Source organism: Drosophila sechellia, chromosome X (genome assembly GCF_004382195.2).
Source record: "Drosophila sechellia strain sech25 chromosome X, ASM438219v1, whole genome shotgun sequence".
Lineage (NCBI taxonomy): Eukaryota > Metazoa > Arthropoda > Insecta > Diptera > Drosophilidae > Drosophila > Drosophila sechellia.
Genome location: NC_045954.1, coordinates 9,380,215 through 9,396,884, shown reverse-complemented (window position 1 = coordinate 9,396,884; position 16,670 = coordinate 9,380,215). Strand labels below are relative to the sequence as shown.

General features: G+C 44.6%; 3 protein-coding genes across 5 annotated transcripts; 2 read left to right on the top strand and 1 right to left on the bottom strand.

The window, feature by feature from the left end:
* The first annotated feature begins 16 nt into the window (after positions 1 to 16).
* LOC6617472 (lysine--tRNA ligase) lies at positions 17 to 2,498 on the top strand. 2 transcript variants are annotated; one of them, XM_002041753.2, is made up of 4 exons: positions 17 to 149; positions 572 to 1,235; positions 1,293 to 2,240; positions 2,305 to 2,498. In XM_002041753.2, exons 1-4 carry the CDS (start codon positions 118 to 120, stop codon positions 2,383 to 2,385), a joined length of 1,725 nt encoding a protein of 574 aa, XP_002041789.1. In that variant the 5' UTR covers positions 17 to 117; the 3' UTR covers positions 2,386 to 2,498. The 2 variants fall into 2 exon arrangements, with proteins under 2 accessions (XP_002041789.1, XP_032582311.1); XM_032726420.1 differs by lacking the exon at positions 17 to 149 and adding an exon at positions 255 to 445.
* Positions 2,499 to 2,862: 364 nt separating this feature from the next.
* Positions 2,863 to 4,575, top strand: LOC6617471 (protein LST8 homolog). Its single transcript, XM_002041752.2, has 2 exons — positions 2,863 to 3,084; positions 3,141 to 4,575. The coding sequence occupies exons 1-2, from the start codon at positions 2,971 to 2,973 to the stop codon at positions 3,966 to 3,968; spliced, it is 942 nt and encodes a 313-aa protein (XP_002041788.1). The 5' UTR covers positions 2,863 to 2,970; the 3' UTR covers positions 3,969 to 4,575.
* Positions 4,437 to 7,662, bottom strand: LOC6617470 (ADP-ribosylation factor-binding protein GGA3). Of its 2 annotated transcripts, XM_032726418.1 has the most exons (5): positions 7,519 to 7,662; positions 7,284 to 7,441; positions 6,061 to 6,655; positions 4,991 to 5,991; positions 4,437 to 4,914 (listed from the first exon to the last, which is right to left on the bottom strand). In XM_032726418.1, the coding sequence occupies exons 1-5, from the start codon at positions 7,553 to 7,555 to the stop codon at positions 4,702 to 4,704; spliced, it is 2,004 nt and encodes a 667-aa protein (XP_032582309.1). In that variant the 5' UTR covers positions 7,556 to 7,662; the 3' UTR covers positions 4,437 to 4,701. The 2 variants fall into 2 exon arrangements, with proteins under 2 accessions (XP_032582309.1, XP_032582310.1); XM_032726419.1 differs by lacking the exons at positions 7,284 to 7,441; positions 7,519 to 7,662 and adding an exon at positions 6,992 to 7,021.
* Positions 7,663 to 16,670: the final 9,008 nt, after the last annotated feature.

Below are 16,670 nucleotides of genomic sequence, written 5' to 3'. Positions count from 1 at the left end.
GGGCGTGTACTTTTTTTTACCTTTGTGGCGCTTTCGCTTTCGCATTCGCATTTCTTTTGGGTTTCCATCGCTTCTGAGACCCCCGGATTAACCAGCGAACAACGTAACCGCATCAGCATGGCCGCTGCAAGTGGAGAACTGTCCAAGAAGTAAGTGCCGTCGGCTCCAAAGCGTATCCATTTGACCGCAAGCATTAAATCCGGCCAACGTAGCTGACCATTTGTAGGTTAGGGCGAAGCGGCAACGTTCCAGTTCGCATTATTTATGTTGCATGTGTGCAGCTCTGCTGATGAAATACGCTGCTTAAAATAAGCATGTTCGCCCACTGCGCCCTTAAAACCGTGCAGGGGGCGTGGCCCCGATGCAGATACACCGGAATTCGGCCACTGGCCGCCGGTTTCCACGTGAGCGCCCCGCAAATGGAGCCAAGCAAGCAGACCAAACTGTGGGTTACTCATACGCACCGTTGGCCAGGCTGGATATATGCATATATATCCATGCGTGGTTAGAACAGCCTTGTGGCAACATCTCCATTGTCGGCTAATACCCAACTGTTTCTCTTCTCCAACAGTGAGCTAAAGCGTCGCCTGAAGGCCGAGCAAAAGGCCAAGGAGAAGGCTGAGAAGGCGGCCGCTGCGCCGGCTGAAGGTGCTGCTGGCAAGAAGAAGAGCAGCGCTGCAGAGGAGGAGGAGATCTCGCCGAATGAATACTTTAAGCTGCGCTCCGCCGCCGTCCAGGAGCTGAAGCGTTCGCCCGTAACGGATCCCTATCCACACAAGTTCCATGTGAGCAGCTCGCTGGAAGACTTCATTGCCAAGTACGAGAGCAGCCTCAAGGAGGGCGAGACCCTAGAGAATGTGAAACTGAGCGTGGCTGGGCGTGTGCATGCCATACGCGAGTCGGGCGCCAAGCTCATCTTCTACGATCTGCGCGGCGAGGGCGTCAAGGTGCAGGTGATGGCCAGCGCTAAGTCCTACAAGTCGGAGGCGGATTTCGAGACCGATACCTCCAAACTGCGACGTGGCGATATCATCGGCGTGGTCGGACATCCCGGTAAAACCAAGAAGGGTGAACTGTCTGTGATGCCCAGCGAGATCAAGCTGCTATCGCCCTGTCTACACATGCTGCCCCATCTGCATTTCGGGTTAAAGGATAAGGAGACGCGCTACCGCCAGCGCTACCTTGATCTCATTCTCAACAACAAAGTGCGAGAGAACTTCCAGATCCGTGCCAAGGTATGAATTGAACTAAGGAGTTCAAGCTGAATAACAAACTACTCCCGTTGCCCGCAGATCATCTCTTACGTGCGCCAGTTCCTGGATCGTCTGGGTTTCCTGGAGATTGAGACGCCCATGATGAACATGATCGCCGGTGGAGCCACTGCCAAGCCCTTCGTGACGCATCACAATGACCTGAAGATGGATCTGTTCATGCGCATTGCTCCCGAACTGTACCACAAGATGCTGGTGGTGGGTGGACTCGATCGTGTGTACGAGATCGGACGGCAGTTCCGCAACGAGGGCATCGACCTCACCCACAATCCCGAATTCACCACGTGCGAGTTCTACATGGCGTATGCCGACTACGCCGACATTATGGACATCACCGAGCAGCTGGTCTCGGGAATGGTGAAGGCGATCCGTGGCTCCTACAAGATCATCTATCATCCGGAGGGTCCAGAGGGACCTGAGCAAGAACTTGACTTTACGCCGCCCTTCAAGCGAGTATCCATGATCAAAACGCTGGAAGAGAAGCTGCAGGTGAAGTTCCCCGCGGCCGACACCTTTAATTCGCCAGAGACGAATCAGTTTCTGTCCCAGCTGTGCGCCAAGCACCAGGTCGAGTGCCCAGCACCGCGCACCACTGCCCGCCTGCTGGACAAGCTCGTCGGCGAATTCATCGAGGAGTTTTGCGTGAATCCAACATTCATCTGTGAGCATCCGCAGATCATGTCGCCGTTGGCCAAGTACCATCGCAGTATTCCCGGCCTGACGGAACGCTTCGAACTGTTTGTGGCCAAGAAGGAGATCTGCAATGCGTACACCGAGTTGAACGATCCGGTTGTGCAGCGCGAGCGTTTCGAGCAGCAGGCCAGCGACAAGGCGGCCGGTGATGACGAGGCCCAGCTGGTCGACGAGAACTTCTGCACGTCCCTGGAGTACGGACTGCCGCCCACCGGAGGTTTTGGCATGGGCATCGATCGCCTGGCCATGTTCCTCACGGACTCCAACAACATCAAGGTGGGTCTACACTTGGGCTTTAACTTATTGCAAGCTTTGCTAAATGAGGTTTCATTTTTTGTAGGAGGTTCTGCTGTTCCCCGCCATGAAACCGGAGGATGCCAATCGCACGGCAGCGGAAACTGCTCCCGCCGCCCAACAGTAGATGGCCACCGCCGCTCACTCAACTCAGACCCAATCCTTGTACGTTACGCTGGTCCCGGACTAGTCCCAGTTGCTAAGTTATTCAACCAATAAACATTTTTTCCAATAACCAAAGCTGAGTCAGTTCTTTTTTTATTTTCTGCCTATTTCCGAGTTTTGGGATAATAAATATTATTAAGGTTATTCTATAATACTTTATATAGAATATATCTCCATGATCAAAATTTTTGAGTTAACATTTTTATGATTTGAAATAAGTTTGGTGTTATAGCATGATCTAATGATTATCTATTCGGATAAAATAAAGAATTTATATGTTTATTACTACCATGAATTTTTTGTAATAAAACTTAAAATAATACCGATACCTGATATCAACTAATAGTGTTTTTTTGAAAATCACTTTGTTGCGACGTTTTAGATTTTATTCTAATAAGAATATATTTTCGCGCTTACCAGCACCGCCACGCTTATCGATAAGTGCGATAGGCAGGCATCGAGGACCAACGGACCGATAGGCGTGGTCAAATGAAAACATTTGGCGAGAAAAACGCGGAAATTGTCAATTAATCCGTGCAGTCACAGGATGGGGGACCAACAGCAGCTGATCCTGGCCACCGGTGGTTATGACCACACCATAAAGGTGTGGCAGGCGCACACGGGCAACTGCATAAAGACGATGAGATTCGTGGAGACCTCGGTAGGATTAAACCGATTCGTGCATTTTCCGGTTAACGAACATCATTTAACTTGCAGCAAGTGAATGCGCTAGACAGGACACCGGATAAGACGCGACTGGCGGCGTGCGGATACCAGTGCATCCGGCTGTACGACCTCGAGTCCAACTGCACCGCACCGGTGATCAATTTCGATGGCGTGCAAAAGAATGTGACGCGACTGGGCTTCCAGGAGGACGGTAATTGGATGTTCACCGCCGGCGAGGATCATCACGTGCGTATCTGGGACATGATCGCCGCACCGCCACACTGTTCCCGGGTCTTCGATTGTGAGGCGCCGGTGAATGCCGCCTGTTTGCATCCCAACCAGGTGGAAATCGCCATGGGCTCACAGAATGGCAGCGTCTTTCTGTGGGACGTCAAGTCGGAGCGGCACGAACGCATCGTGCCCGAGGTGGACGCATCCATTCAGGATGTGGCCATCTCGCCGGATGGCAGATACTTGGCGGCGGCCAATAACAAGGGCAACTGCTACATATGGTCGCTGACCAGTCAGGATCAGAAGATGAGCACGCTGCACCCGACGAAGAAAATTCAGGCGCACTCGCGCTACATACTGCGCTGCAAATTCAGTCCCGATTCCAGGCTACTGCTGACGACCTCCGGCGATGGCACTGTCTGCATTTGGAAGACGGATGACTTTAGCAAATGGCGCGAGCTGCGCATCGAGAACTATTGGGTGTGGGATGCCGCCTTTAGCGCCGATTCCAAATGGCTGTTCACCGCCTCGTCCGACGGCATTGCACGACTGTGGAAGCTGCAAACGAAGAGTACCATCAGGGACTATACCGGTCACACCAAGGCCATCACTGCCCTGTCCTTCAAGGACGAGATCGTGGGCAAATAGCATTAGTTATAGTAGTAGTAGAAGCTAGCGTCTAGAGTATAGGTACTTTGTAAGTGGGTCCTGGTGGCGGATTTTCATTTGGCTTTCCCCAAAGATTGGCCTATTAATGTTTGTGAAGCAACGCGGTTTTAGTTCAGCTTATGTTTCCAATTGGGTGCACATATATAAAATGCTAATTCATAGTCTCAAAATTTATATACAAAATGTTTGAAAAACTGCCAGTAGTGCTCATTAAATCACTTCCGAACCTATTACGATCTATCTTAAGCCAGTTATATCGACAATTATCTCAAATGTACAATCATCCGCACACCGCCAACCCAGCGAGACAATCCGCCAGGAACAAATAATTTGGCATTTTTTTAAAGCTGTGGGGAAAGTAGCAACACGACAACTGAACTCAACAGAAGCATCAACTAAAACAACATCCACAACAATTGAACAGATTAATGAGAATACCTCTGAAAATGAGCGCTTGGCTTTTGTAGCGACTTTTTCATAATTTATAAACCTTTGATACATAATTATATTACGACTAAATCGTTTGTACGCAAAATGCAATTTGAATAAAAATCTTACCAGCGTACATATACATACAATACAGAAATTGAAAAACCAAGTGTATCTTTAAGATAAAACATAGATGCGGAAAATTGACTGTCTTTCGTTCTTTTCATTTTCATCCTGCGCTTTCAGTGGACGGGAGCGGGTGATGCTTGGATGCCGGGGTATTTTAGTCCACATAGTCAATGCCTTTGACCACAATCGATTCCTTGATGGGATCCGGATCGTCGCCCAGCTTGTAGCCCACAATGCATGTTACGTCCACGGCCTTGCCCGTCGGATTCAGCAGGAGCATCACCTGGTTGATGGGCGTGGCCGGGCGGAAGGGCTTGTGAGGCGGCATCTGGCTGTCCGTCGGCGGCAGCAGGCGCACCTTGCAGGGCTGCGGAATAGAATGATAGCTTGTTAGTCCGGTCCCCTCGATGACCAGTAATCTTATCCAGCTCTGACTCGCTCACCTTCTTTACGCTGGCCTCGAACTGAAAGTCGCGCACTGGCTGGCGACTCTTGTTCTGAGCCGATATCACAATCACCGACACACGATGGCCTGGCCGATCGCTGGTGAAGTTCATACTGAGCTGCATGTCGTCGTCGTCGAGAACGATGCGCTGCTCCCCGGTGGCCTGTATGTTGTCCAGTTCCACATTGATTTCGCTTAGCGGCTTGGCCGGCGGTACAACTGTCACTGGAGCTACGACGGCTTCATCCTTCTTTTCCGCATCATCGCTCAGTAAAGGAACATCGTCTATGGAATCAGCAGTAGCTGTAGCAGTGGCAGTAGCAGGAGCACTATCAGAAGCTGGATCATTAGCTGTCTTTGGCTCCTCTGGCTCGTTCATGTGCATTCGTTTGCGTGCCAAGTCGTTTAGCGTGATCTTCTCTGGTTCCCGTTTGAAGTTGGGCATCCGATCCTGGGTGGGCAGGATCTGCTGGAACAGCTTCTCGCTGAGCATATCGATTTGCGGCATCTTTCTGATTGTTTCCGGCACATTGCTGGCGCTGCCTCCGTTGCCATTGGCCAAAGTCTCGGTTGTGGTGCGCTGACTAATGACCTGCGGCTCCAGCAGCGTGGTGGCATTCTGGAATGGCTGGCTCTGCTGCTTCGCTTCGCTTTCGGCCAGAGCGCTGCTGAAGATGTCACTTAAATCGGCCAGCGGATTCGCCCCGATGGCTGCGGCATTGGAACTACTGCTGGCGGTATTTGGTAGGCTTGTGGTGGCTGTAGTGGTAGCTTCGTTGCTTCCGTCGATGAGCAAATCGCCAAGCAGTTCGTTTAGCAACTGGGCGTTATTGGAGCTAGTGGTGGCTGTGGTCGAGTTGGCCGTGGACTTCGCTGAACCAGCTACTGTTGCGGCACTCTGGGTCAAGGCAGAAGCTGTGTTCCTTGTGGACGATGGCACCAGAAGCTTGTAGCGCTGCATGGTGGCCAGTAGAGCGCCATTGGCATCCAGAGTGTCAGCTGCGTAGGGAGGTAGACGTGTTATATAAAGAGCTAAATGGTGAACCATTCAAAAGGGACCACACCCACCTACGAGCTGCGCATCGGAGTCATCCAGCAGCTGCGGAAGATGCTGAAAGATGGGCTTGTGCTTCTTGCAGCTCTTGTACAGCTCGTGCAGCGTTTCGCTGACGTCCTGGTTGGAGGGATCGTAGGTGTCCAGCATCTGGTTGAGCAACTGCATCGTCTCCTGCACCTCGCAAAGGACCAGACGATGCTGGGCCAGCAGATCGCTGCGACGCGCCTCCTGCGCCATCCGATACTGCAGCAGTAGATTGGCCCGCTTGAAGTTCTCGGGATTATTGCTCTTGATCAGCTTAGCGAACATGGCCTCGTCAATGGTGCCCAGTACGCTCTCCCTATTGGCCACCGCGGCCTCCGTGGTGCCGTGTTCGATGTCCCCCTCCTTGCGCAACATGTCGTAGGCATCGCGTATCTTCTGGCGCTGCGGGAACTCGGTGGTCCACAGCAGTAGGCACTCCATGATCCGCTGTTTCACTTCATGTGGCGTCTCGGCGCCCTTGTACTTCTTCGACACCAGGCGTATCAGTTCGTTGAGAAAGCGGAATTTGGACGCCTCGTCCTGGAAGTCGTCGCCGCACTGCGTCATGCACTCCTCCAGCAGCTGCAAGCGGTTAATGGGTTAAGTCAACATTTACTTTAATTTAGATTAGTCATGTTTTAATGGGATTTTACTAATACTAGTGTTTGGATTACTAATGGATGTCACTTGCTACTCATTTAAGTAATCAATAAATATTAATGTTTGTTCAAAACATTTAAAATTAAGATTTATAATATATTTCTCCTCGACAAAAATAAAGCAACAAATCTGGTGACAAACCAAAGATAAAGATTAGGAAAACTGACAAGTGCAAGCGAAAAACTAAAATAAGCAAATTAGTAACAAAGCGAGTTAATTTATGTTTTGAAAGTTGACCGCTTCCAAAAATGCAAATACCGCTAACTGTTGCATGTTGTTTTAGCTGCTTTTGCGCCCAGTTGGCCAGACAAGCGCAATTTCCATCGCAATTGTTACCAATTGATAACGAAATTGTTGTTGCTAATTCAAACGCAGCCACAAAAGAGCGTGCGTATGTGTGCGCTTTTCGCCCAATGTGCAGCTGCCTGTGTGTGTGTGTACATACATGTGTAACACATACCCCTTTACCGTTAGTTGGTGTGGGTGGTATTGGGGAAGTGGGGGTTCGATGCGAGGAAATGGGGTGAAAAGTGCAAATATAATGGTTTACCGAAATCGCCCGCGTCGCCTCCGTCACGTTTGTGGATCGCACCTTGGCCACAATCATCTCCTGCGCCTTGTGCACCAATTGGGCGTTGCTCTTGACCACAATGCAGAACATTTGCACGCCCAGTTCGTCGATTTTCTGTGCCGGATTTGTTGCTCTCTCTGCGTTGCGGGCGAAATGCCGCAAAAATGCGCTTAGTTATGCTAGTTCCGTCAGGCGAATTGGCAGCAGCACTCACCCAGCATCTCCTCCATTATGCTCTCGTCGGTTGTCATTGTGCAGTCTCAATTATATTAACTGGGGGATGCAAAATATTTGCGTTGATTTTGAACATCAGACATATTGTTGTTGTCCTTCCGTCGACGCAATCGATAATTTGGCGAGCTATCGAGCTTTGCTATCGATATATTATGGCCGGTCAGTCGCCGTGTGGCTGAGAATGTCAATCCTACTGCAAAAAAATACCAACAAGTGATGCCACCTTTGCAAGAGCACACGACGTTGCCACTTAGTTTTTATGGACTAACCGTTAAATTTAAAAAGTTAACTTATTGAAGAAATAAGCATTACATACGAAATGTTCGTGTATATCCATCAAAATAATCGAACAGCTTTGTAACTGATTAAAAAATGCGTAGTATATGAGGTTCTGCAACCCCATACACCTGTGTAGTGACCCTTTTTCGTTTCATTCATTTCTAGCACCATTGCATGTACAAGACCATCTTATGTAAGTATGTACATATATGCAAACACGTGGGCTGGCTGTGTGTGCGTGGGCAGCAACCTGTGGCCATTTCACCTTAAGTTAACCTTTCGCCAGGACATCGCGCAGGCGTATGAAATTGGATGGCTATAATTAGAAGCACTTGCATCATCATCTCGACGGGGAACTGGAACCGGTGCCCCAAACGGTTCACGTGGTGGTGGGGTCATGGTGGTTTCATACCCATTAGCCGTGGTGTAGTACAGGTATACTCGACAGTTCAAATGGAATTGTATCCAAAGTTGCCACATAGTTAATAAAAATGCATTTAGGCGACGTTATCTTTTCTCTAAGTGTATTTTATGTGCTGCAAAGTGTGCTACAATATATTTTCAGGACATCATTTCACGCTATATTTACTCTGGCTATTTAACACTATATTTTCCAATTAAGATGAAAAAGTTTGGTTGAATATATACCATTTAATATGGCTCCATAAGAAGTAAGCCTTAAGCTGGCAGCATAACTTGTGTGGCGGGTATCTCAAGGTCGTGGCACCCGACTATTGCGTTCTTTCTTTGTTTTTTTTTTATCGTGTTTGGCAACACGTGCGGCACTTACACACACACACTCGCGTAGGAGGCTCGTCGCCGGCCTGCGCATGTGTGTTGGTGTGTCGGTGTGGGACCACTCTCTCACGCGCTCTCTCAATCTCAATCGGTTTGGCTAAAACTGTTATACCAAAACCAGTTTACATGCGCCGACGTGTATAACAAAAGCCTCTGTCGACGCCGCCGCTTCTGCTCAAAAAGGACAAACTCAAGGGCAAAACTCAAACGCACACTGAGGTCTAGAAGACCAGCGAGCAACAACAATTACGGCGTGTGCCTTGTAGCAATTTCGTTCGGCTGACTTTGATAAGTTCGCCTTGATTACCATACTCGGACATATGCATATAAGTATGTATACATATGCTCATGGGTTTTACGTAGTGGACTGGACCCTATACTATTTGCTAAATTACACAATCGTTCCCGGTTTTTCATTCTATCAACTTATTCCGTTGCCACTCCCACGTCATTTGTTGTTGTGAGAGGATTCCGCGCGTGTGCTTGTGTGTGTGAGTGTGCCCACTGACACACTTTTTGTCCTCCCATCTCGCACATTTCCATTTCTCCAACACTCTCTTCCTAATCTCCTCCTCTCTCTATCTCCCCAACTCCCCCTCTCTGTCTACTTAGGCGCGTGGGCGTGTTTGAGCTTGCCCTTTGAGGTTATGTCCGCTGATTGCATATTTGAGCAACTTCCATTGATTAGCCATCAACGGGCCGCTAGAATAACCAGCGCAGTAAAACTGCGTATCTCTATCTGTCGCCTGACCCTTTGTTAGGTGCCATTATTGATATTGATTGCCATCGACGACGACGCGGCCAAACTTTTCCACGCACGCAAAAACATCTGACGTCTACCGTTATCTCTGGCAAACAAAATGCCGTTAGCAATAGTTTTGTACCGTTGTTGTAGCCAAACAAATACTTAGCCATTCAAGCTTACCTTATACATACCTTACTTATACATTCAAGCTTACCGTTGGATGACTTACTTACCCGAATGGCGAATGGATACCCGATACGATGCACTTAATTGCTTATGTCATGCATCGTGGTACTTTAATTATTACATGGGTGATCAATAAAAAAGGCTATAACGGATAACTTTGGTTGAGCCTTAGGAATGTGATACCCAGAATAGCCCATTGCACCCCCGCTGAGGTGAGGTACTTGAGATCGAGATCCGAAGGTCACTGCCATTATCTCGCCACTATCGAACGCCAAACGCATTTCTTATTGCACTGCTGGGCCGTAAAATATTGCCACATCCGGAGTCTGGAACGTAGATCTTATCGGACGGGAGGGGGGGCAAAAAACAATCGCATTCCGTTCGATAGGGAAAGTTCTTGGCAAACGATTGATTAATGCAATGGCGCCGATATTCTACACCTCGGTTTCTATTTCTTACACTTTTCCCCATTTGTATTTGTTTATTGCAAATTGATAAGTGCCCCGTCGAGGAATATGCGATGAAGGTACTTGACAAACAGAATGCCAATAATTTCGGAGCCAATCGTACATAAGACCCCCCTCCTTGAACCAGTGGCTTTATCAATACCGGGCCCGAAATAGTAAATCCACTCAGTGCTGAGCTAAAAAAAAAAAAAAAACAGATTTAGATAGATATTAGAACGGATGAGATAGTACTACAGAAAATAAAATGGCAAACATGAATTAATTACTGCTTGACAATAGGGGCTCTTTACTACACTTAGTTGCCATATATCCCCATGTCGGTGTACGCGCACGTAAAATGCTTATCAGCTTTGGGGCTGTGGAGGCGTATTATCGCCGAACTGGCTTTTGCACTTTTACTTTCGTCTATCGGACTCGATCGGGAATCACGTCGATTGAGGTGAATTGACTTTATCGAACAACCAGATCTTTCAGCACGACAATGTTTCGCGAAGGGTAGATAAATATGAAGTATGTCAGCTTTGTTCACCTGTTGGAAATACTTATTACGTAGCACCTAAAGTTACGACAGAGTTTGATATCGAAACTTAGTATCCAAGTATCACTTATGAGCTTGGTAGGTATTCTGATTTTATAATATGGGGGTATTGCATGCCAATTACAATGTTTTGGCAAAAAAACGGGCTTAATATCATTACATGGCCAAAAATAGTCGTATAACCGAAGGAATCACCGTTTTGAACAGCTAATTGCCAGTGCTAACGATCCCTATCACTTTTTGAAGAATTTAGGAAAATCAATTTTTGGGTCAATTTTCGCATTTTTTGTAAGGGGTCATCATCAAAATTTGCAAAAAATGGCGAAAAAATAAAATTTGCATTTTTGAACACAGTTTGATTGGAAATTTAATTACGAATTTAACGAGGTATAACATTCCATATTCAGGCTATTATTTTTAAAGTTGTGCCAAAAAAAACAGATTATTTGATGACAAAAATCGGAAAAAACGCCGAAATCTTGACCTTGCATTAACCTTCTGAACGATATCGATCAAGAGTATTCGCTCCTCCGCTTGGATCCACTGCCCATTTTGGGTGTTTATTTGATGTGTGTGGGCTTATCAACTTGAGGTTCGGCAACAATTCTAATTACACTGCCAATGTGCTTGACATGGGACCACCCAGTGGTTCAGCCACCCTAAATTCCCACTTCCATTCAATGCCGGATAGAACGAAAATTCGCGCAAATTCCATTGTCGAGTTTGGGTCGGTTTTATTCCATATCAGCGATCATAAATATGTTTACTGTTTATAATCGTAAACAAATAACGCAGAAAAAATAGCTTGGGTATTCCATATATGTATATAATATTTGACTAAATCTACAGATTGCTTTGCCACTTGACCTGCTCTTATCGGGTATAATAACTTGAATAACTTTTCTATAAACCATATACAACCTTCATTATTCTTAAGGTTTAGCCAATTAAACTCGCAACGCCAGAATATTCCAATCCCCAGTCAATCTAATTCCAATATATCTCTCGATTTCCATTTGATTCTTATGCAATCGCATTTGAATTGCGTTTTACGGCAATTGAATAGCGGAAGACAACAAGATCCAGTTCGAGATCGAATTGCATTCGTTTTGTTTGTTTACGTTTTGCTAACATGCCCGTACATTTTTCAGGTAATTATCATAGTATATACGGCCCTGGCTGAATAGTTGCTAAATGAGTGGGCCCAGTGCACAGTGTTTTGTTGGCGAATGAATGAATGAACCAATCTAGGGGTGTAGAAGTGCGCCCTCTACTTCGGTTCAAAGTGCCAGCATGGGTCACACTCGCCTGCTTAGTCACCTGCAATCGAAGTCATAGCAATAAATAATATCATTGTATAGCTAACTCAGCGAAATCGCAAGCTTTCATATCATAACTTGTCAGCAGTTTTAGCTTTATGATTGTGAGATCAAAAGGTAAAAAAGGTAATAAGTAGGGGATACCACCTGTGGCTACAAAGTGCCAACAGCTTGCACATGCCTCCCATAGGTGGCGCTTTAATAGAGTATTATATTTATATTTACACTACTTCATCGCCACTTCTAATATTTAATAATAAACGACACTTTGTTTGGAATAAATGGTATTAGCCTTATCAAAATACCTTATACCGTGAATATAAGTGACTATATTCCCACCCCTTATCACTGCGCTTTCCAAGAAGTATAGATATACGATCCGTAACGTAAGTTTCGAAACCGCAGCAAATTTCCAGGGTTCGGATTTCGGGAGGGGGTTCGAACGTTGGAACGGCTCGGATTCGGGGTGTAGGGTGCTTGGGCCGCATGAGAAATGCAGAAACGTGATCTATTCCATGTTGTCTCACTGGCATTCTCTGCGGTTATCAGCCGAGCTGTGTGTGTTCCATTTGCACCCAAATTGGACAGTTGTTGTTTACGTTTGCCGCTAGTGGTGTGTTATTTGTGTGTTTTTTGTTTTGCTCCGATTTGTTTTTTGCCAGCAGCTCTCGGATTCTCGTTGTTATTGTTTATAGCGCCCCAGAAAGGTGTTTAATTTATACCCCACACGTCCATCCACCCACATTTCGCACACGATCGATCCCACAGAATGGCGATTTATTGGCTTCGAATTTCCGTTCTTCTATAAACAACACTTAATGTTAATAATCAATACTTCATTTTTCATTTAAGCGTAATGTTCCATGGGTTTTGACCACGGGTTACCGGAGCAAGCTTTTCATAATCGTTTGAATAAGTTAAACAATCATTATAATGTAACAAGTCGCTTGTATAATATTATTATTGATATATTATATTTGCAAGCTGAATCGCAGTTCACGTAATAGTTGAGTATTTTAACCGGATGTAAGGACCTCAAAAGATCCATCTCAATCCTGTTTCGTAATAAGATTCTTAAGCATCATTGTCTAACTTAACTAGCGATTATATAAATGGCAATTCCCCCCTTAATTTTCGCTTCAATCATCTGCGTTCTTTCAGCGATGGCTCTCCATTTGCCACATCATCAATTCCTTTCATTAATAGATCATTTTGCTGACCAAACAAATTCGAAAGAACTGCTAACCAAAGTCTCGTGCTTCTCCGTCTGCCAATTGACTCAAGTGTCTGGATCAAATAAATTTGTATGCCCAGCAAGTTCCTCAACAGACAGTCGTCCATTAATTGAGACGAGAATACACGTAGTACCGAAGTACCCGTAGTACCCACATCTATAGTATACCCGTACTGCCCGCCAGATTCGGTTTCTGGCGGTTTGTTCCGCCGAGAGAGGCGCTCAATTGGTTTGCATTTGGGCTCGTTTCGCGATTACAGACGGACCGAGTCGAGTCCAGTCGAGTCGTCGCACTTTCATTCAATCATTCACTTACATCATCAATTGAGTGGCCCTGACCATCGTAGGGTCTCGCCGGAGGCAACTGTACCGGTTTTGGCCTTGGCCACTACAACGATTCTTTTTCCATAGACTTGAGCGCCGCTTCGGGGGCCCTTGAAATCCGGATGCGGTCAGCTGTTCTCATTAAGAATCCCAAGACAGCTCCCAAGATCAGCAATTTGGGTTTTTCTAAACAAAAAACCACTTTTTTGCACTATCGATTTCAAGGCTCAACGATAGATTTCCCAATTAATATTTATTGTTTGGCATATGGCAAGTTTTGGATCGGTTAGAAGTGTTTACGTAACCTGAGAAAAGCGTAATAATATTGGTGAGACAATTTCTAAAACCTCCTAGGTAGACCAAGTGTTTTTTGTAGATTAGCTCGAATGACTTTTATTATAGTTTATGAAAATTGCCTGTTTTTGTTTGCGGTTGGTGGGGTCTGAAATTAATGCACATTACTTGGGCTCTGTTGTGCAAGATTCTTGAAAAAAAAATCTGGCTTTAATTATCATTGGTCCATTATTATTATTATTATATTATATATTATATTATTATTATTATTGTCTCTCAGCTATTTTACGGCTTTCGAGTAATTCAAAAGTGACTGTGTGACAATCCTGTGATGGATGATCTGCTTTCCCATATAATCTTCATCTTAATTACACGTATTATATCAACTCAATTAATTTCATCTTGTTGTCGCTGCCTTTTTATTGTGCTTTCCTTGTTGTTTTTTAATTACTCATTTTTTCTGGCCTTTTTGTTTAGTGATAATCAGTTGTATTTTCAGTTAAATTGAAATTTATTTAAAGCAAATCATCAGCAGATTAATTGTCTAAAGTTCCCAGCAAGGCACACGAACACCGATGATCGCAGACACTGGCACTCGAAAGTATTCACCAGCTGAAAACAAAAAGAGTCAGAGCAATTAGGCAAACCAAATTATATCATGGCGCGGAAAACAAAAGAGTTATAAACTAATAACCCCAATTATCCGCTGAAAACAACAGCAATAAAACAAGATCGCCAAAGGAAATGACGGCAACCATCCGCGGATTATTGTTGATTGTGGTCTTTGGTCTTTCGAACCCAATGGTGAATTTACTTGTATTAGTTTACTTGTGTTAGTTAGTTAGTTATTATTAGTTAACGGGATTAAATTAAATTTTCTACTACACTCTCGGAAGGAACCAAAGTTGATCAAAGATGGAACTATATATTAAATTTTGTCAAATCTTATAAGTTAAAGCTGTTGGTATAAACTCTTCTCTATCTTGACTTTTCAATTACCTCATATCAAGCGATATGATTTTATATCTGCGCAATTGTTAAATATTGCAATTGTCAAGTCAAAGCTACCGAGTGCGGAATCAAAGATTTGATATCAGAGATATGGCATTTATAGGAAATGTAAGAGAATGTCAAAGAATGTCAAACCAGAAATAAAACCGATTATTGTCCTCGTTTTTCTACTTTTTTTTTTTTTGTTGCATTTTAAGTTATTGGCACCGATTTCCACAGCTCTATAAGTCTTACAACAATACTTCAGCTTTAAATTGGCCAGTGGGAAATTAGTTTTCCGGGAAAACTGACCACCCCTTTTCACCCTCCAAACTTTCTCATCGATTGTGCTCTTTCCTGTCATTTGATGTTGCTCCTATGATTATAGGTGAATTGCATGTGTCTAAAATGGTTTAAGTTTGCATTCGATATCCGCAAGTGAAAGCTTCATTCACAAATCACGAACGAAGGCAAGTATGGGATAAATATTTGAAATATTTGGGATAAATATTTGAAAAAGTTGAACATTTGTATAATCATTAGGCTTTCCTTATAATTCGCGTAGAAGTGTGACCATGCTACGTATATATTGTCGTTATTTAAATCAAGCGTCAAGGTCACACTGCTCCGTTTCTGTCGCAAAAATAATTATTTTACTAAGTATATATATATTTATATATATAATTAAATAAATTTTAGATCAAGCCACAAGACTTTACAAAAGCACTGTATTTTCCTGTAAATTGTGGAAAAATAATACGACAATGTCAGAAAAGAAAAAAAAAACATACGTAGAACATTGCGAGTAGAAATATTGAACATGTTTACAGAGGCGAGACGCAATTGTTGTTGCTTGGCACTCACATGATTGTTGCCTTTTTTTCGCCATTCGCTTTTGCATTTCCATTTCACACTTTCGAAAATTGCATTTTGCTGTCGTTTGAAATGCTTTTTAGCATTTGCATAACAACAAAACCAGCACTCAAAGGTGCGAGCGGTGCAGCGAAAGTGGGAAAGAGCCAGCGATGGTTACAGATCAAGTGAGCAAATTTGCCAGACGCCAAATTCAGCAACATTTCTCTATTTCTTTTGATTATTGCGTATTTGGTTTTCGATGCTCGGAAACTATGTATTTTATCAACAAAATATGCTCGATACATATACATAGTGCCTGGCGTTCCGAAAATACTAAGCATATTTTCTAAAATTGCTGCGAAATTAACGTGAAAATGTGCGACAACAACAAAAAGCTGTCAGAGTTCTTAAAAACGAAATGTTTAAAAGAATTTTCTTGTCTCGCCAATCGTCCAATGATAAATCTTTTTCAACTGACGTAGGAGGGGGCGGCTACTTTGCGCTGGGGCGTGGTCAACGCCCACCTAATGTGAAAGATCTGAAAAGTAGAAGGTACATTTTCGTAGGTATTCAAATACTTGATTAATATAAAAAAAATTGAATGGATGGAAAGCAACAGACATTCAAAATAAAAAATTGCGCATACGCAACGTTGTTCAAAAACGTAACATTGTTTTTTTGAGAATGAATACTTTGCGCATTGACTTTCCATGAAACAGAGTAGGATTGAAATTAAAAGCCATTAAGTACTAACAACCAATCGATTGATTGCCTTTGTGATATCAAATTGCGCATACGCAGCGTTGTTCGCGAGAAGTTTCTGAAGTTTCTTTAGCTGAAATCGCAATAAAGTGAAACTAAAACTAACAAATACTGCTTAGGTGGGAGTGTCGTCAATCGCCGTTTCCAGAAAAGTCACAACCTTATCACTGACCGATGCACTGCGATTGCATCGAGAGTGCGTGAGCTGCTGATAAGCTGCAAGTGGCAGCTAAGGCAGATAAGACTAGCCGGGTGGCATTCAGGGGGTGGAAGTGCCACAATCAAGGGCATCAGGTGTTAAGTGGGGCCAAGTGGGGTTGCAATACCGTTGGACAGGGTTA

Bases quoted from the DNA above. Each gene is read 5' to 3' on its own strand.
- LOC6617472 (XM_032726420.1), top strand. From the start codon at position 315: ATGTTCGCCCACTGCGCCCTTAAAACCGTGCAGGGGGCGTGGCCCCGA. The intron at 446-571 runs GTGGGTTACTCA...CTTCTCCAACAG, and splicing joins CCAAGCAAGCAGACCAAACT to TGAGCTAAAGCGTCGCCTGA. The intron at 2,241-2,304 runs GTGGGTCTACAC...CATTTTTTGTAG, and splicing joins CGGACTCCAACAACATCAAG to GAGGTTCTGCTGTTCCCCGC.
- LOC6617471 (XM_002041752.2), top strand. From the start codon at position 2,971: ATGGGGGACCAACAGCAGCTGATCCTGGCCACCGGTGGTTATGACCAC. The intron at 3,085-3,140 runs GTAGGATTAAAC...TTTAACTTGCAG, and splicing joins TGAGATTCGTGGAGACCTCG to CAAGTGAATGCGCTAGACAG.
- LOC6617470 (XM_032726418.1), bottom strand. From the start codon at position 7,555: ATGACAACCGACGAGAGCATAATGGAGGAGATGCTGG. The intron at 7,442-7,518 runs GTGAGTGCTGCT...CCCGCAACGCAG, and splicing joins CATAATGGAGGAGATGCTGG to AGAGAGCAACAAATCCGGCA. The intron at 4,915-4,990 runs GTGAGCGAGTCA...TCTATTCCGCAG, and splicing joins TCGAGGCCAGCGTAAAGAAG to CCCTGCAAGGTGCGCCTGCT.